Source organism: Melozone crissalis, unplaced genomic scaffold (assembly GCF_028551555.1).
Source record: "Melozone crissalis strain CALT ecotype California unplaced genomic scaffold, PUWL_Pcris_2 ptg000005l_1, whole genome shotgun sequence".
NCBI classification, from domain to species: domain Eukaryota; kingdom Metazoa; phylum Chordata; class Aves; order Passeriformes; family Passerellidae; genus Melozone; species Melozone crissalis.
Genome location: NW_026535783.1, coordinates 52,899,357 through 52,919,937, shown reverse-complemented (window position 1 = coordinate 52,919,937; position 20,581 = coordinate 52,899,357). Strand labels below are relative to the sequence as shown.

The 20,581-nt window shown below is 37.4% G+C and overlaps 1 protein-coding gene across 1 annotated transcript in view; it reads right to left on the bottom strand.

The window, feature by feature from the left end:
- The window catches only part of JMY (junction mediating and regulatory protein, p53 cofactor), a 63,172-nt gene that overhangs the window by 13,514 nt on the left and 29,077 nt on the right, over positions 1-20,581 (bottom strand). The window contains exons 3-7 of the mRNA XM_054282883.1: positions 17,859-18,009; positions 15,867-16,036; positions 10,358-10,523; positions 6,877-7,064; positions 158-244 (exon numbers count right to left, since the gene is read on the bottom strand). Coding sequence (XP_054138858.1) covers positions 158-244; positions 6,877-7,064; positions 10,358-10,523; positions 15,867-16,036; positions 17,859-18,009 — 762 coding nt within the window. The remainder of the gene's footprint in view (positions 1-157; positions 245-6,876; positions 7,065-10,357; positions 10,524-15,866; positions 16,037-17,858; positions 18,010-20,581) is intronic.

The following is a 20,581-nucleotide window of genomic DNA, read 5'->3' as shown; positions in this document are numbered from 1 at the left end:
ATAATATGACACAGAAATTGTGCATGGTGCAAAGGTCAGGGATATACAGCATCTTTTGGAAGAGCTATCACTCTGAATGCTCCCCTAATTAATGTATAATGAGGAATGCAAGCTATTAATGACAGGCTAAGCTCAACAGCAGAAAACTCAAACTTACCAGCTGAACAGTATGGTGCATTTTGTACTCCTTCTCGCTCTGGTGACGCTGCTGGATCTTCTCATTATGCTTTGCAATACAGATCTCCTGCAGGGACACAAACCACAACCTATAAAGCATGCAATTTAAATACAGATTTACATTATGTCATATTTAGCAAATGGAAGGTAGAAAAATAGAAACTGCAAAGCCTATTTCATATAGGCTCATTTAACTTACAATGAACTGCAACTAAAAAAAAAAAAAAAGTCAGACAACCCCAAATCTATTATTTTTAACTATCAAAAGAGTAGATCCAAGTGACAGCTGCTTGGAAAGTCTGTTCTACAGGATCAATATAAGAGTAGCAAAAGTCACCAATCTGTCAACACTTCATAAAGACCTTGTTTAACCCCACGTATTTGCACCCGTGAAAAATAACTAACTCTTGAATGTACCACATATTTCTGTTTATGCAAATAAACAGTTTCCCATTTACAGATGTCAAATCATCTTTTCCATGTACTCTCTGAAAGCACAGGCTAGAATCAAGTTGTTGCAATTCAGCGTGTTCATTAATTCCACTAAGTTCACATCTCTAACACCTGGTATAAAACAAGAATTTGTTGCACTGTTTGCAAATATGTTAAAAACAAACAAGCAAAAAACTAGGCCATGTTACAACAGCTGACAAAGAGGATAACACTAAACTTCAAGTAGACAGACAACTTCATTGGATGATACTGAGGGCCAGGAAATTGGACAGTACGAGCAACGGAATTAGACCTGGTACAAGCACCACGCAGAACTAGAACAAAGTCAGACGTACAGTCATAAACAAATCTCACAGTTGTGCAAGAAGGTGCAATGTTAGCAGTTTGAAGTGTGACTCCAGATAGAGCATGGAGCTGATGGGGTTCTCAAGTATCATTTAGTATGACTTTCTGGGTAGGTTCAGAAAAGAGCTTTGCCATTAAAAGCATTGCTTGAGGGAGCTGATGAAGGAAAGCACAAAAATAAGGAGGGAAAGGACTAAAGAAACCTCACTATTTTGGATGCTTAAAAATGCAGAAAAAGCTGTTCTGCAAGTTGTCTATGGACATGCTTTGATCACATGAAAAAAGGAACCAGTCTTCCTGTATAGGACAGCAAAATCATCAATATTGCTGCTGTATATAGGTAACTGATTAAAGCAAAGATTTCTGTGCAAATACTGGCTCACTTTTATCAGAGGTATATCACAGAATGGCTTAGGTGGGAAGACATCTTGAAGCTCATCTAGTGCCAACCTCCCTGTCACAGACAGGGAGCTTCCACTAAACCAGGCTACTCGGGGCCCCATCCAACCCAGCCTTGAACATTCCCAGGGATGGGGCATCCACAACTTCTTGGGGCAACTTGTGTCAGCAGCTCACCACCGCCAGAGTAAAGAAACTTCTAACAACTATTCAAATCTCTCCTTGTTTAAAACTGTTCCCTCTTGTCCATGTAAAATATCTGTCCATGTCAAAAGGCACTCTCCCTCTTTCTTATAAGCTCCCTTTATGTTCTGAAAGGCTTTACTGAGGTCTCCCCCAGAGCCTTCTCTTCTCCAGGCTGAACAACCCCAGCCTGTCACTACAGGAGAGGTGCTCCAACCCTCTGATCATCTTTGTGGACCTACTCTGGACTTGCTCTAACAGGTCCACACATATATACAGCCCAACATATCTGGGTTTTGTATTTCTTTCTGGAGGTTTTTTCCCCCTGGTGAAAAGAGTTAATCCTGTAACAGTCAATCAATTTAATTTGTAGCTGAAAAAGTACAAAATACTTCATTTCTGCGTTTCAAAAACACAGCAAGCTACATAATACTAACAAAATCCGAACAACTTTCTATAATACTCCTAACTAGTTTACAGCTTATTCTTCATTTAGGCTGCAAATATTATAAAATAATAAGAAAATGTAAATTAAGCATGGTTTGGATTTTTTTGACATGTCTCAGATACTCAGGGGGCACAATTTTATGTAATGTATTCACTTTCGCATCAGTATTTAAACATTTCTGACTAAATGCAATAATGAAAGATATTTTAATTATATAAAGAGGACACACCTGACCAAAACGTATTTAGTGCTGAGTTTGTTTTAAAAAACAACCTACTTCAATGTAATTAGATCTCTTTGACATGAAATAATAAAAATAATTAGGAGGGGCTGAAAACATGTTGCAGGACAGGGTCAGAAATCTGAATAATCTTAATTAATTACAGAAATGGTCTAAGAAAAAAAGGAAAGGTTGCAATTTCTGAGGGACAAATGCAGGGTTCTACTTGTAGACAAGATTAAGGGATGTCAAATAAAGGATGAAATTAAAAACACCCAAATGGCAGCTGTAAGAAAACCAACTGGATGATTACAGCAGATGACAAGTTCAATATATAACAATGAACTCTGGCAAAAAACACCAAAACAACAAAACCAAACATAATAATTGGGTGTATGAGTAGGTCTATTGCACATGCAAGGCAGTCCTTACTCTAAGCACTGGGAAGCAGACACATCATAGAATCATCAAGTTTGGAAAAGACCTTTAAGATCATTCAGTCCAACTGTCCACCCAGCACTGCCATTGTTACCACTAAACTATCATCCAGCACCAAATCCAGACACTTCTCAAACACCTTCAGGGATGATTTTACCACCTCCTTGTGAAATTATGTCGAGTGAGAGCAACACTTCAAGAAATATGTTGATCAACTGTATGGGACTGGGAAAGCAACAAGATAATACTCATTCTTTCTTTAATCAGTTGACTGATTTCACAGTATCAAGCTGTACTTCTATTAAAGAGACAAAAAGGGAGAGCTGAGGAACCATTTCAACCTTTGTCACTGCATGAACTACAATGTGTGAGACTAGTAACATGGAATATATGTAAAAGAGATCTGCATTAGTATTATATCTAACTAGTTCCAGTTAGCCCTGCGTTCAGCTTTAACATCCCAATTAAAAGGCTAGCTTTTCATGTGCAGAAACCATATTTTACTATAAGCATTCAGTGTAGTTATGGCCTTATGCTGCTGTTGTTGTAATAGAAGTTAGTAACAGAATACCAATAAGCCTTTCCCACCTGTCACTGCATCTTCGTAACACCTATTTTGGCACGGGCTGTGCTTTAAAATGTGGCTTTCTAAAGATGTCCTATTAAATGAGCACAAAAGCATGTGAGGAAGTTTCCTAGATGAAAGCACACATTATGAACACATGCTAAACAGCTTCACCAACCAGTTGCTTCTCCCACTCTGCTTGTGATAAGGAATACTCTTTCTGGGTGCAAAGTAATTGATTTCATTGCAACTTTGTGTTTTCAGAGTTTTCGAGATACATTCTATACCATTTTTTTTCACCTTGACTCCTTGCTATAAATCTAGCTCCCTAATAAATCAGCTGCTTGTTCCATATGATTATCTAATTAATACTAATGTGCAGCCAGCAGGGGGTAGACTGGCATAACAATAGCAATTTCCTACATGAAAAATCTACAGCTAACTCTCTAGAAGTAAGGGAAAAAAAGGTTAAACTGCTATTAAAAATTTATTTTTTAATAACTCACTGTCATCAACACAAAATAACATTAGGAAATGATTGTTCAACAAATGCAAAGAGATTTGTATTAAAAAGAGAATGAAGAGTTTATACTCGTGGTAGTACAGTGGAAAAATATCAAACCCTGTAAAATCGTGAATTTTTAAAATGCCTGTTCAGTTATTCAAGAGTCATGACTGAATTACGTTTGGAATAAGCCTTTAACGAAAGTTTCTAAATAAAAGCTTGATACGATTATTTGACAACATCACTGAAAAACTAATACATCATCTGCAAAATTAGGGAGGGAATATCTGAAAAACAAAATAGAGACTACAGTCACTGAAGCTTATATTTAAATTACAAATCATTTTACTCGACAAAGAGTAATTTATTCCCTTTCACTGTGTTATCTCCTCAATAGAAAAATTTTCAAATATCTGGATGATGAAATTACCTTCTTCCAAAAAATAAAACTGATGACAGAGAAAAATTTCCTATTGTTTCCTTAATCCTGGTATCTGCTGCTAGAAAGGAGACATTCTCCTAAGGGCATTTTCAGTTGCCAAAATCTTGATAATGAGAAAAGACTGTAATTTCTAAACATATCGCAAGAGTGTCCTATACACCACTTAATGCATAACTTACCTTTTGTTTTCATCTACAGAACTGACAAGCTTAAAAAAAAAAACACAACAAAAAAGAAGGAAAAACCCCACCAATCTGCCACCAAAATCTCACCAACCCAATCCAAAACAGAACACCAGTTTAAAAGCCTGTTTTAAGATACTTTGCTGAAACACGCAAAGTCAGGAACACAATCTGAAAAGCAATAAGCACACTCTCATCTCAGTTGAACAATAAATGTTTCTTAATTGAGACAGACAGAGATTTACCACACAGTATGTACTTTCCATATTCACCCTCAAAAAGTCACTTTTCTTCACATAGCATTCAGTCATCACTGCCCTCATTTTCACCATCTACAGTCTGCTTTTGTATCCCATCTGTATCTCAGTTCTGCATACTTAACCTCCCAATACTTCAGAGCAAGAACACTTTTTTTACCCACAAATACAAGTACTCGCATCAGGCACCTTAAATAACACTCATGAATGTTTTACAGTATCACTAGAAAGGCCATTGAAAATGCGAAGATTGCTTAAAGAAATGAGACAAATCTATGAGCTCTGATTTCCAGGCAATCGCCAGAAAGCTTAGAAGGACTCTGTGTTATCCAGCAGTGAGAAGCTAAAAAATGGCCATATTCTTTTCTGTCCAACAAGTGCTACACAATGGCACACAACAGATTCTGCCCTTTCTTTTTGCTCAAATACAGGTAATTTATTTTCTCCTGTAAGTTTAAGCACACATTGTTCTACTCTGTGATTTTTCTTAGAGGCTAAGTATCTCCCTACAGCACTCAACTGCAGAGAATACTAGGCTGGGCAATGACATAAGTATGAAAGCTGGAACTAGTTCTGAGAGCAATATGATGCCTGATAGCAGGACCGGCGAGAAGGAGAAGGGGGGGTGCCCAGTAGCCGTGGGAGTTCTGGACAGGCAGAGCCTGAGATTTTTAACCCTTTTCTTGGATGACTGAAACCTTGCAAATGCTGATCCTCCTGCAATTGAATGAGAAGAGAGATAGAGATGAATAGCAGGAAGTGGGCAAGCGTGATGAAAGTCTGTGCAAGTGAAAGATGTCCGAGAGAAGTAGAGAAGAATGCTAGGTGGCAGGAGATGATGGAGTGGCCTTAACTGGACTTTTCTTGTATAGCCATGGACAGAACCATGTTTCCTGTGACACAGAGACTACATCCAGGGGGAGGCAATGGCTGAGAGGCAACAGAGTTCAGTACTGAGACCCCTCGGCCCCAGGGGGTGAAATCTGGGGGGGACAGGTGTCCCAAAAGCGAGAGACTGTGCTCTTTTGGAACTGGACAAAGCATCCTTAAAAGGAAAACCCTAGAAGCGCTCTGGTCTGTGTGCAGTGGTGAGAGCACTGGACATGGACGGAGGAGGTCACGATGGCAGATGTTCTCCAGGTGGTGCCACGAGTGACATGGGAACAAGAAGGACTCCTCTTCATGAACTGAGAATTGATTATCTGAAGGGTGTTGATGGACTGAGAGTTGGTGATCTGAGGGGTGGCAACTGAATGAGAGTCCAAGGTTTTGTCTTACTGTGATGCATTGGGAACTTGCTTGGGGGAAGAAGGAATGTTTGGAAGGTTTTCATCCTGAGTTTTGTGTGTTTCTTTTATATATTGTAGGTTAATAAAGTTTTTTTCCTTCTATTCCTAAGCTGGAGCCTGCTTTGCTCTATTCCTGGTCCCATCTTACAGTAGACACCAGGGAGAAGGTATTTTCATGGGGCCATTGGCATTGTACCAGTGTCAAACCATGACAATACAGAAATAGATATATTAGTTATGAAGGGAAGGCAAAACCTGAATGGTTTACTGTCAATCTGCTAGAACTCTTTATATGAATGGGTCATTTTCACATAAAGGGCAAACATACAACCAAACTGACCAATCACTCTAAACCAGAATGAGGCCTGTCAACTGACATTTCTGCATAGTTTTACAGCACATAGTGTGGGGTGGAACTGACCTTCTAACAATTATTACAATGGTCTCCCAAAACTTTGACCTAAATAGCACACCCAGAATTATAAATTAAGAATACAGACTGCATTTCATATAGATCTACCAAACACAGAGTATCAACAACACATGACATAAGTTTAAAAAGATGGTAAGAGAATGAAAATAGAATTCACTAGTGAGAAACACACTTGAAATTTCTTTCCGGCAAACATATACAAAACTATGCCGATACTTTTACTGTCCCTAAAAACATTCATTCTAGCATGGACTTCCTGCACGAAAGTATTCTGATTATTTAATAAACTTATTTCTATTTGTTCACTTCAAAGTAATTGAAGGTTCCTTTACAGCTACAAGAAAGGTAAACAGAATCTTAAATGTATCAATATAATAATACATGCTATTTTATTTTGTATTCTGCAAAACAACTTTTAGCAAACATTGAACGTAATCCACAAGAGTTCTGGAAAATTTGTATCTGCAAGGAAACCTTTTGAAGTGTTATTAAATTTGCTAATTATGTAAAAAAAAAAAAAAAAAGGCAATTAAACAGTACCTTCTTATTTCTGAGGTAGGCTTTCTTGGCTGAAATACGTCCACGCCTTGCTTCCAGCTGGCGGATTTTTTGTTGTAACTTTTGCAGCTCCTCTTTTTGCAAGTGTACAGATGTTGCCATATCCTCTTTTTCAAGCATGGCTTCCATACTTTCGTAAGTGTCATAATACACCACTTCATCTCTCTTCTCTGTTTTAAAGATGTCAGCAATAGAAAAAAATTAAAAAATCAAATCAATGGTTTGCATTTGATTAACATTTTGTATTCCTCAACAACAACCTTCCCACTGACTTGCAAGATATGATGCAGAAGAACGCCACAGCCCTTTCAGAAGACTACTACCAAAAATCAATAGGTCAGAGGAAAAGCATTACACAGCAAGGCACTGTGCAGCTTTAAGGTCTTTATGAGGAACAGAAATTAATACCAGTGAAGCTCAGCCTGCTATTCAGGCAAGCTCAGAATATTAAAACAAAAATGCAATTTTAAACGTACAGCTAAAATGTGTAGCCTAATTTGAACACAATGCCCATGCATGTCTTTGGGTCTCACAAGGGACCCAAGGTGTGTAGCAATTTTCTCCAGTCTTCACCATGAAGTTCAGGATAGACAAGACTATCTGAAGTCCTCGGTATGAGATTCTTCTGTTACAACCAACTTGTAATTTCATGTAAGGGACTCACACAACAGGACACCAAAAATCCACCCACAGGTTTTTGATGTCCCAGTCACTGCTCCTGGGAGGGAGGGCAATTTCAAGGCAATCCTTCAAAGCATTATAGGCCTGAAAAGGAGGTAATTACTAATAGTTTTATCAACACTCATGATTTTTAGCTTCCTGAGTGAAGCATTTGGAATAACACTGAGCTCATCTTTAAATGCTGCCTTCTCATCTCTTGCCAAGAAGGAAAGTGTGGTGATTATAAATCCTTGAAGATGTTGGGATGAAGAAGCATTGAAGACCTCTTGTTCTTATTCCACTGGCATACAAAGTAGGATATATTTGTCATACAGCAAGAAGGAAATGCATTACTGCTGTCTGAAACGGGCAGATGCAGCTGGCATGTCTGTCAAGTGTCTATTCCACAGCAACATCAAACTTTTTTTTCAACTACTTTCAGAAGGACTGTAATTTCTCCTACTTCAGCTACTTGATTATTTGGGGAAAGGCACAGGATTTTCCTCAGTACACAGTCCATTTTAAAAGCTGTTGTCATGAAGTTGTCACTTCATGTAATTTTCATGTGTACAGTCTCTGCTGCAACCAGAATTCCGACTGCCATGCTGATTTCAGCTCAGCAGAAGCCATGGCAGGACCAGACAATAAAGCACAGCAAGATATTCACCTTAAAAGAAAAGCTAATAAAATATACCAAACAGTCTCTTTACTTCAGCACTCAGCTTAAAAAATAAAAACCCTGTAAAGCTTCACCAATATGTAACTGTCAAGTCACTGGAACTGCCTTTGAGATACCACTGAGTAAGAAGAAGACTCATGTCTGATAATTATATTTCACCATGCAGTTATAAAATGGGAGAATTTACACCTGAATTTTGCTTTACAAGACTTTAATGCAAAGTTAAAACCAGAAATATAGAAGTTCACTCATCACAAAACCATTTTGACAAGAATGTACTCATACTTCATATGAGTAACATAAATTGTAAATTCTACCTAGAAAAGTCATGTTTTCTCAATTTCAATGCAGGTATTTGCTTAATGACTAGTGCTGCTCATAATATGACAATCTATTATCAAAGATGTATCTATTACAAAAATGTTCCTCTAGGTCACAGCCAACTGCAGTCAATTCAAACCATGCTCTCAAAACATTAGTCGAGAATTCTCTGAATTATCTCTGCAGAATCACTACAGTCAGAGACTAGAGAGAAGCAACAGCATCTACTCGGCTTACACACATGAAATTTCAAATCATACAGATGTGCAAAATCAAAGTCTCTTACTTGACTATCAGCACACTTCGAAAATAAAGTTTAACAGTCCATGCTTTTCTTTTGATGTCATAGGAAACAACACATATTGAAAGATCACTAAATGTTTTAGATGCTTGAATTCAGATTTGGTATTGAATAGTCTGAAACATATGTAGTCACTTGCACATCACATTATTTTTCACATTAATTGTTCTATCTACCTAAGGAAAGCCTGAGAAGGTAATTTCACGTGTTGAACAATTCCCAGACACTTAGGAACTGTATTTTTCATCTTCTGTCCTATGGGATAGTTTTGGATTTATTATTAAGCAGTATCTTACAAATTTAAAATAGCAAAGGAAGCCAGAATGGTGAACTGTTTTGTTGCCATGAGGGAAGGAATAGGGTGATGGTTTAGGTGTCTGAGGGTTTTATTTTGGATTAGGTGGTGGGTTGAGGTCTTTTCTGAGATTTCTGGAGAAAACATGAATAACAAATTATATTGCCCTGTGACATTTTTACAGCTTAGTCTCTGACAGCCCAGATGTTTTACTATTACTACACCAAAGACAAAGGATTTTGATACACGTCTTCTCTATCTCCTGTTCAGGGGATTTCTTTCACTTCATAAATGAGCAGACATCTTCAGTACCAAAACTACATGTCTGATTTCCCAGTCCAAAATCTATCTACCTCAAAAGCACTAATTCTCTACCCAGTCAAAGCTGCCACATTTCTGTAACTCATTTACAAAATTTCCAACCCTTATGTTCCAAGCATACAGTTATAGTTGTTTCCATCAGAAGCCATAAAGGTGGAGATAATTGTTACAGTGAGACAAATCTGTGATACCTTTGTTTTCTCCTTTTCCAGTGGCAACTCAAAATACAATCCAGCTTCAAACTTCTCTTAGGAGAATATTCTATCCATAGCACAATTTTTTATTCAACCCCTACACTCTTAAAAACAGCAAAACAAGGCTTGCTTAAATACAAACATTAAAAATAAAAAGGTCTAAAGGACAGAATTGGATTGAAAAATGCTGTATGATTTACATGTTCTCTTTCCACAGTTTCTAAGTACATGAGATGTAGTAGGATAGTTCTGGAAGCATAAGGTTTTCATTGTTGCTCTGAATCTGAGATAACAATATGAGCTTCAAGTGTAGCAAAAGGAATCCCATTTGCAGATATAGCTTTTGAAAACCTGTCACTTCCAAAAAATGAGCAATATCAATGCATGTTGCATATTTTCAGACAAGTCCAGTAATTAAGGCATCTCCTCCTCCCTCATCTTAGTTCTTCAAACATACATAGTTTGCATATCTTATATGCAAATTTCCAAATACAGGCAATGAGAACCATACTAGAACTTCTTTATGTGTGTGTACATGCCTTATAAACAGGTGTAAATTTTAATTTAACAGTACTTTTGCAGCTCTTCACATGGCAAAGAATCTGTTCTCATTTCACTCCCACAGGCTTCCCTGGACTCCTAGGAAGAAAATTATCTTTCACAGATTTGTATTAATTGAAATAATGAAGCACCTGACATCAATCTTCTGATGCTTTCAAGCTGTGCTGTCAGTAGCAGCTCTTCACATTTCAAGATCTCGAACTGCACTTCATATAACTGAAGCTGTAGATCATAGTAATCAGCTTCTAAGTGGTCCAAATGGGCTAATGCTTCTGTACCACCTTTCAGGCTCTGCATCTAAATAAAAAGAGAAAACAACAAACAAACAAAAACCATACAACTCCAGGATAATTATGAGAACAAAACCACAGATTTTATTATTACATCTAGATACTGTTCGGTACAGTAAATGCAACATGTTAAAATTGAACACATCAAGTCCCTAAGATATGTCCTGATCAGACACACACTTTAAGATGCCTTTAATAACTGACTCTTTTCTACATGGCAATGAAATAAAGCCATTGAATTACATTTTGTAACTGCAATTTGCAAATTTTCAATTTGCATTGAATTACACTTTGCAACTGTCAAGTCATACAGTGCATAGTGTGAAACACTCCACACATTCTTTTACTCTACCACTTGATTCCCTGAAGGTACATAATTAAATTAGAATTCTACTATCTTCAATCCCAAGTCTGGAAGTAGGCATCTAGAAAGCTACAGTTTAAACCCATAAAAGGAGAAATATGAAAGGAGGAAATCTGTAAAAGGAGGAAAAAATGTGAAAGGATGTGTAAACAGGGATAAAAACATGCACTGATCATCCTGTAATGACAATTTAGTTGTTCTGTTCTTTCTGGAGTCCTTCACAGGAGAATAAATAACACAGATTAAAATACTTATATATATTTCAGTACTCATTTGTATTATATGTTTGAATAGAAAAGTAACACACAACCAAAGTGAACTGCAACCATTCCCTTTCATTCAGTCAAATAAGATTTATCTGCTCAATACAGTCAGCCATTCAGATCTTATGTAAGAAATACCAGCATGTAAGGGAATCTTATGTGCTGAGGCTGTGTTCTTCACACACTTCTACAACCTGCATGCAGAAGAGTTAGGGCCAAATTCTTTACCTGCTCAGATTATGTATATACAACAGTTTCTTTCAGATAGTGGATGAAAGTAATGGTAAATTTTAATAGAGATTTGTGATCTGTCTACCTCATTATTCAGAAGAAATGTCCAGTTTCATATTATAGACAGTCAGTCATTAAAAAGAGATGTCTACCAAGCAAAACCACCCAACCTATTCAGTGATACATTTAATAAAATATTTGCTAGCATGTTCTGTATATTATGGTGTTATCTTCAAGTTGTAAAACTGAGTCTGTAACGAACAGCTACAACTGGGTTCCTTGAGTATTTAAATATGACTGTAGTAAACTAGAAAGGTATCTGTAATGAATTAAACCAATGACCCATTTCAGTCAATATCCTGTTTTGGGAAAATGTTGCAAAAATCTACGACAGTGAAACAAAACAGGCAGTGCAGTGATATCTTCCCAAAACGATTCACCAGCCTCTAGCACAACCTGTAGCACAACTTAAACCACACTGCTGCCTCCTATATGAAACAGACTTACTAGACTTAATTAATACATTTGTCCTATCTCTTTTGGTTTTTTTAGCATGTAAGCTTTTAGCAACTGCACCATTATCCATTGACAGGGATTTCACAGCTCAATTTAACACAAATAGTTCTGTGTACTACACTTAATTCCATATAAGACTGCTAGACAGAAGATCAGCTAATCAATTCTTGCAACTTCTATTTTAAGTTTCTTCTGCTATATTTTTTACTTCTGCATGCATTTTTCATATATCAACTATTAGTCTGAAAACTCCAGTAAGTCTTTAAGTGAACACAGAAACCTCACAATCATTAATGTATCATGCATATGCAAGTCCTTTGTTATTACACAAAAATATCTTGTTATGCCATTTTATTACTTTGCATCGATATTAGGTTAATTTGACCAGAACAGTAAATGACATACTGATTGCATAATTAGAGTGAACCACACGGTACTTTTCAAGACAAAAGGACTGATTCTCTTGAACTCTTTCCATATAAGATGGATCATGTTTATTGTTCAGGCACGATATTAGCATTTTTCAAAGAATTTGACATTTTCAAGGATTTCCTCACTGTAAAAAGGCAAAAATTCGGTGGGTTTGGGGGTAAGGAAAGTCACTGTGGGAAATGTCTGTTTCTTTTTAAATTAAGGTAGTGTCAAATGTGACCACACCTAAGAACTACCCTTGTTCCATGAACTGTGAAAATTACTCAAACCTCCATAATTTTTTTCTCAAAAACAGATGGTCCAAAATTTAAATACTCAATGTATATAGAAACTGAATAAAGACATAAAGACACACATAGACCATCTCCAAAAGTATCAGCTCACCAAGTTATAACAGCTGAATACTTCATTCAGCTGCACTAGTATCTGTCTGATACAGGACCTTAGCATCTGACAATTGCACCTTTGCCCTACAAAGAGCATACACTACAGATGATGTTAGTTACCTGCTCTGTTTTAGGGGTACCCCGCCACTTTATTCAGCTTTCAGGTGCAAAAGAAATGGGAAATTAGTATTGCTGTATGATTCATGGGCAGATATCCTAGCTACATAATGGCTCCCCATGAAAAAGTAAAACAAAGACCTTGAATTTCAACAATTTATGTTAAAACTTCATGTAAGATACTCATAATGTGTGATGATTCAAAACAGTATAATCACTTTTGGACATATTTCAGTATATGCTGTTAAAAATTTCTTTTCTTAATTGAGAGCAATTCTTATGAGTTTTTACCTAATCTGTACTACTAATTTTCTGCATCCTTGGTAGCTCTCAGGTTGATCAACATCGTGAAAGAAACACAAAGAAATTTAACATGGGAACAGTAGGGGCAGCATTCTGCAGTTGTGCTGGTTTTGGCTGGACTAGAGCTAATTTTCTTCTCAGTGTCTGCTTTAGTGCTGTGTTTTGAGTTTGTGCTGAACACAGGGTTGATAATACAGAGATGTTTTTGTTATTGCTGAGCAGGTCTTGCACAGAGCCAAGGCCTTATATGCTTTTTGAAAGGTCACTAGCAGGAAAAACGGAAGTGCATTGGAGGTTGGGAAGAGACACAACCAGAACAGGTGACCCCAGCTGACCAAAGGGATATTCCAGACCATGTGACATCACACCCAGTATATAAAGTGGGGGGAAGAAAGAGGAAGGGAGGGACGTTAGGAGTTAGTGGAGTTTCATATTCCCAAGTCAGCTACCTGTGATGGGGCCCTGAACTCCTGGAAGTGGCTGAACACTTGTCTGCCCCTGGAAAGACATGAATCCTCATTTTGCTTTGCTCACATGTTTGGCTTTAGCTTTCTCTATTAAACTGTCTTTACTTCAATGAGTTTTCTAGCTTTCAACCCTTCTGATCCCACTTGTGAGGGAGCAAGTGAGCAGCCACATGGCTCTTGGTTGCTGGCTGGGGTTAAAACACCACACTGGGGGAACAAAAACTTTAAACTGGGGAGATTCAAGTTCAATTTCCTGTAACGTCACAACTTTCTGCACTAATGAAAGAAAATAATTTAATCTCCACAGTATTTGTTGTTGCCTCTATACCAATCAGAGTGGCTGCATTCATTGAACCATAGAGCAGCTTGGGTTGGAAGGAATTTGAAATGTCATCAAGTTCTAATCCCTCCACAGGGCAGGGACACTTTTTACTAGACCAGGTTGCTCAGAGCTCCATCCAACCTGGCCTTGAACACTTCTCAGGATGTTGATCCACAACGTCTCTGGGCAACCTGTTCCAGTGTTGCTTCCTCAAAGTTCAAAGAATTTCTTCTGAAAATATTCACCCACCTTCAGTTTAAAGCTATTTCCCCTTCTTTTACTAAAATATGTCCTTGCAAAAAATTTCTTTTCCAAGACTATATGTTCAAAAATCCATAGACATCCTGCTGAACACAAACACTTTCCCCAAGTGAAGTCATATCACGTCTTTGTTCTGAATTGTCTGAATTGTCATTTTTCTCAGCTAACATCCAGATGTATTAATTTCTTAGGCATTTTAGTATCTTCAAACAAATATCCTGTATTTATCTTCTAGAATATAGTAGCTAAATGATTTGCCAGGAGGTATTTCAGTTCTACAAACATTATCTTTATAAGACTGCCACCATTCTTTGCAAAGATGGGATTCCCATCAAGTTTTTCACATTCAACGCTTTATACTTAAACCTTTTACATTCTCAGAAGACATGGTGTGTATCAGAGCAGAACCTGGTTAGTGCTATCTCCCTATCACTATACTCAGACTGAGAGCTCTCTATACCTTGTAATACACCATCCCAAAGCACCATGGCCATTAGATATTCCTTATTTCTCTATCCCCAAAAGCCCTAAACTCATAGCTCACTTTCATCCTGATGTATACTGCAAGGAATCCTTTCTTTTCCTGTGCAGCCCCTAATACTTGAGCATATCAGATCAAACACTCACTCATTTACCAGTCTGAGATCTCATTCTACGAAAATGCACAGGTCTCAACAGGGAAAAAAAATAAATGTGCCACAAAAAGAAGATGCACAGTTACTCTAAGTGAAAATATTCAATATATTTCCAATTAGTTGTGCTGGATTGACTCATCAACTCTTGACTAAGAATGACAACAGCCTGATAAACTCAGGTTTTCAGACAACTCTTGGATTTCCAAATCTAAAGAGCATTGAAATGCAGTAAACCTATTTTTGTGCTCTGGGTCTTGCATGTACTCTCTCTTCCCTGGAGATCAAGCTGTCTTCTACAGAAGCTCCCAAAATAGACATGCAGTCTATCAGCCTTGCAAATCTACCAGCCTTTGCAGTGCTAAAGTCGTGAGCTCTCTGGATAACCTCTTCATAACAGCACCGTCAGTTTAGTCAAATTTTGCTGAAACGTTTGAAAAGTTCTCCTGAAACAATAATCTAATTGCTAGAACACACACTAACATTAGTATGACAGTTCTTTGCATCAAACATCCATATGGTAACAAAGTTCAAAAGAGAATTTGAAACACTGTTACTTTTGAGACATCATAAAGTCCAATAAATGTGGATTTTTTTCCTGCTAAGGCATTTAAGCACAGTTTCATGCATGAACTCTTTCCTCAGGAAAACCGTAACTAGTACAGCCCCCTCTGGAACATTACCTTAGTAATTAAGGTAAGCAGAGGAAGAGTGCAACACAACCATTCAGCTACCTATATATTTACTAGTGGTTAGACACCTTCCATCTGGAATGTCAGAGCTTTTCTGAAAAAGTGGTCATGTCTCAGAGCTAAACTGTAGATTACACAGCAGCCAATTTCTGTCCTATCCTTTATCTTCATTTTACTCATCCCAGTGGATGGCTGTAAACATTTACAGTAAAAACTGTCTTTCTGGTTGATTAACCAGGAAAAGGTGAGCAGAAAACATACGTAAGTGGTACAAAACTCACCACACCTACATTGCAACATCATTTGTCTAACATTGCTTCTTTCTGTGCGCTTTAATTTTCTACTTGCTGGCATGAAAACTTACCTCCTCTTTCAGCGCATGCTTCTTCTGCTCCAAACAGATTTCTTTAGCACGCATCAACTGCAAAGTCTCCTTAGAAACCGCATATTGAAGCTTTTCCATACGTTCCACTGCTGCTGCCCATGCTGCCTTACCAAATTTTTTCTGGTCTGCTCGCATTCGATCATACACAGCTACAGAAAGGAAAAAAAAAAGAGGCAGGCATCTTACTAGTCTACTTTTCAAACACTAGTGATCCCACTGCAAAGAAAATGCACACATTTGTACTTCCTAAAAATCTCATTAATACAACTATTTGGTCTTGAACAGGATCCCAAATTTTCCCCACTTCTATAACCACCAATTATCAGCTACTAAAGTCTCCAGCTTACCTTAATAACATTTATAGTACAGTCATAAATTAAAGTCAATCTGAAGACTGAAAAAAATACTACTTAAAACAAATATTTCAACTTAACTTCAAGTGCAGTTCTGTAAGAACACTGCATGACATTAAAACAACATCTATCTTTTAACTCAAAATGCAGAAGTCCCTTGCGTGATTCAGATTTACTATTCTTGGGCCCCCGATAATATCTAGGCAGACACATACAAGATTTTCACCACTGTTAATATACAGGTTATGTGACACTGTACTTAGCATTGCAAAGCAAAAGCCACAAAAGTAATTGAATCAAAGGGGTGGCATTAAGTCACCGCATGCTATTACATGCTGTTCTTAGGTAATAAGAAGCATCTTTACATTTTCATGTGTTTTTCCTCTGCCGTCTGTTAACATTTGGGTATGTAAGACTACCCTGCGATCAGCAGGAGGCCAAGAAAATCTCCAAACACAAAAAACAGGTAAGCAACCTGTATTTTAAAGATCTACACTGTAATCAGCCTTCAGGCATGTCACTTTCCACTGGTTTTGCCCCAAATCCTGACTGCTGCACATAAAAAATCAGGTGAACAAAAACAAGAAGTAAATTTTTACCAATATGCATTATCAACTAGTAGTGTATCTTACTGGCTGCCTATGTCATACTAGAAAAGGAGCAAAGCTGATTAGTACATTTAGAATTTCCTCTAATTAAATTTATTCCAACATGCTCCAACCTATTAAGTCATCCAGTCAGAGTAAGGTGAAATTTCACATTAACTTGGGTGGTCACTGAACAGAGTAAATTTGCAGTGCCCTGCATCTCTTGAGTCAGATGTAGCAGTCATGTACAGAGATGACAAGAGACCTACCAGTCAAAAAAGGATTTCTCCTGTGGATCTTGCACAATCACTATCACCAAGGCAAAGAAAGAAACAGGGACCTGCAGTTAGGCAGGGGAGGACACCAGGACAAACTCTGTCAGTGAACTAGAAAAAGGTCTGTTTGCCCTATTAAACTGGTTATTTAAGTTAAAATGGTACAAGGATGAGAGCATGGGTGTACATACCAGGTCATCTGACCTCGCTTTACTGTACCACTTTTTAGTGAAACCATTAAACTCTTCAAACACAGAAAAGCCAAGGCTATATCCATGAAGGCTTCTGAACAACAGAGCAGCTTTCATTGGGTAGTTAAACTGAGGTGCTGCTTAATGCTTAGTTATGAAAAAAATTACTGAAAGGCAAGGAAGACTAGAAAAGGAAATCAACTGAGAGACAATTAACATTTACTATGAGGGTCTGCCATATCCAATACAGAAAACAGAATCCACCAGGGACTCTATGCTCCTAAATCCTTTGCAAATACAGAGTACCACTAATACAATTACATTGAGAAAGTGGCTGCAAAACTTCTACCTAAAATTTCTATTCTGTTCACTGCTGATGATGTTCTGAAAAGGTTTACAAGTGAAAGATTCAAACAGACACAGAAGAAAAAACAAATAGGAATGGTAACTGCATTTTCCTCATGAAGAATTGATGAAAAAAAAAACTCATGGTACAACATAGGCATAGTAAACATTAAATAATTTCATTTTTTATGTGATGGATAGGATGACAGGAAATAACTACCTTTTTGTGTTTTAGCTGTTATTTCAAAATATTTAACTGTAAGATCTTGAATAGAAAGCACAGCCATGTGAGCTTTTTTCTGCCAATCAGCATCTTCTTTTTGCAGACTCTCAATTCTTCTGGGCCCCAGGTAGTCATTCTCTATTGAGATCTGTAAATAAATCAGCACATAATTAAAAATACAATTAATTGCAGCTGTTCTGCCAACAGCAAACAGTTTCAGGGCTAAGAACGAAAATGCAACAAAATGGAGATAAAACCACCACCCACAGCTTCTACTCAAAAGTAAAAAACTCTCTGGAAGCACTCCCTCCTCTTGAAAAAGTACATCCATCTTTCATAATTACTGTTCTTACTGGACACACAAAACCCCCACCTATAAGCTTGATTTGTCAGCATCTTTTTATTATGTATCTTATTACCTGCAGATTACATGCTTCATGTTTCATCCAGGCTTTCTTCCAGCCTGGACTATTTCATTCTGAAGTAAATAAATGCTCTTTGATCAGAATGAAGCTGGTAACCATGGTTGTCCTGGGATAGTGCTAAGTGAGGATCAACATTTTAGAAGTTTTTCTCTGTTATAAATGACTTTAAAAAGTATATTTTCCTAGTGCCTGGGAGCTCAAACATCCTTTCATTGCCAAGATCAAGGCAATTTTATTCTGAGATTCCAGTATCTAAAGCCAATAAAAGACTTGGAGTTTGTTTTAGAATTAATAAATACACAGCTTTCTCTCCCAAACCTGAGAATTTCTACACACCACTCACACTACAACAATAGACTACATATCTTGTATCTTAATTAAAAATTTAAGCCTGCTCATGCAATACCAAAGTATTAATTATTAATATTTTTCATATCTATCAGTCAAAAAGACACCTTAATAGTACAGGCAAAACTGAACAAAACCAAAAGTGCTTTGTATATCCCTGAATATTTCAACCTGAAGTTCTAGTGCCTCAAGTATTAATCTTGATTTCACAAAGCTTCAATTTGGTCTTAATAGCCATTCCACTCAAATTGTGAGTGAAAGGTTTTTAAGTGACTGCTCAGGACCTACTTCTGCATACCCACTTGTCTCTGTCTCTCAGACGGATGATTTTCACAAGTAAAACAAAATAGATACCTTCTAAATACTTGTTCATTTCTTGAAAAACACTTAGACATTAATAAGGTATTTGAATCTACTTATTTTTTTTTCCCAAACTCTTAGAAAGGTAACAGATGAAGCATAATGTGGACAAGTGCTAAGTGAAAAAATAACACAAGATACATTGTAACATGTCATTCTATGGAGCAGGTATGCACCATGTTACAGGTTTCCAAATAAATATTGAACTCTAGACATATATATACACACACATCTCAGTGAATTACTCGCTGGTGAAATTAATGCTTTCCATTTACACAGAACTCTGAAACAGCTAATTCATTTGTGAAGCTGGATAAAAAGCAACACAGTTAAAAGTCATCCTTTTCTGCTCCTTGGTAGAGATGAGGTAACTTGACACTGAATAGACAAAGGATCACTGATAATGTGAATAACATTCTTATTAGGCATGAGTTCTAGGAGAATAAGCCTCAAAGTAACATTTTTTTCATAAAGTTTTGTCTGCCAAATATTATTCACACATAGTGCAAGTTAAAGAGTTTTATGATTGCATAATATAATTGTATTTTTGTTCCCTAGAGCAAGTATTTACAAATAACAAAAAAGGGAAGCATCTTTTCATTATCCACAATCCCAAGTATGTCATCCATATATCATAATTAGCACTAAAGGTATTCATAAAGCAACACAGAGAAAACCCAAGAAGTTGTGGCTTTACTCAACAATAGATCAACAGCTCGCCTTTAGGCTGCAGGAACAGTAGTATGCTTAAAAGAAGTGTGAAAGGAGCCCCCGAAAGATAAAATGGATAGAAACTTTTCCCTAATGTTACTTGATCTGCCTTCATGCTTGCCCACCTACACATCTAGCCAGATAGTCAAAGTCTTAGAACAGTTCTTAAGTATCTTGCAGTAGAATCAAAAAAATCAAAGGTACAGCTAACGTTCATGTTTGGACTTTGCATTCTGCAGCTTGGATAAGGGATACACACACAGAGTGTTAGCTTTCTGGCTCTGAAGACATGAAATAACGGATGATGGATGTGCTGCTTTTGGCTAGATTAATATTCTTCGTATTAGCTGGTATGGGCTCTGTTTTGGAATTGTGCTGCAAACAGTCTTAGTAATACAGGGATATTTTAGCTACCGCTAAGCAGTGCTGACACACAGCCAAGGCCTTTTCTGCTTTTCATCCCACTCTACTAGTGAGGAGATTGGGAGTTCCTCCCAGTAGTAAAGGGAAACAAGTGGGAAAGCTGACCCCAGCTTTCTATATTCTATACCATAGAGCACTGTGCACAACAATAAAGCTGAGGGAAGCAGGTAATGTTCGGAAGGATGGGTGTTTGTCTTTCTAAGTCACTGTTACCCTGCACTCTTGGAGATAGCAGAATACTTGCCTGCCCATAGGAATCGGTGAATGAATTCCCTGTTTTGCTTTTTTCACGTGCATAGCTTTCGCTTTGCATATTGAACTGTCTTTATCTCAGCTCTTGAGTCTTCTCACCTATTCTCTTCCCACCACCACAGAGCTCGAGTGAGCTCCTCCAGCCGTGTGGGGTTTAGTTGATGGTCACGGTTCAACTATGACAAAGAATGAGGCCCTCAC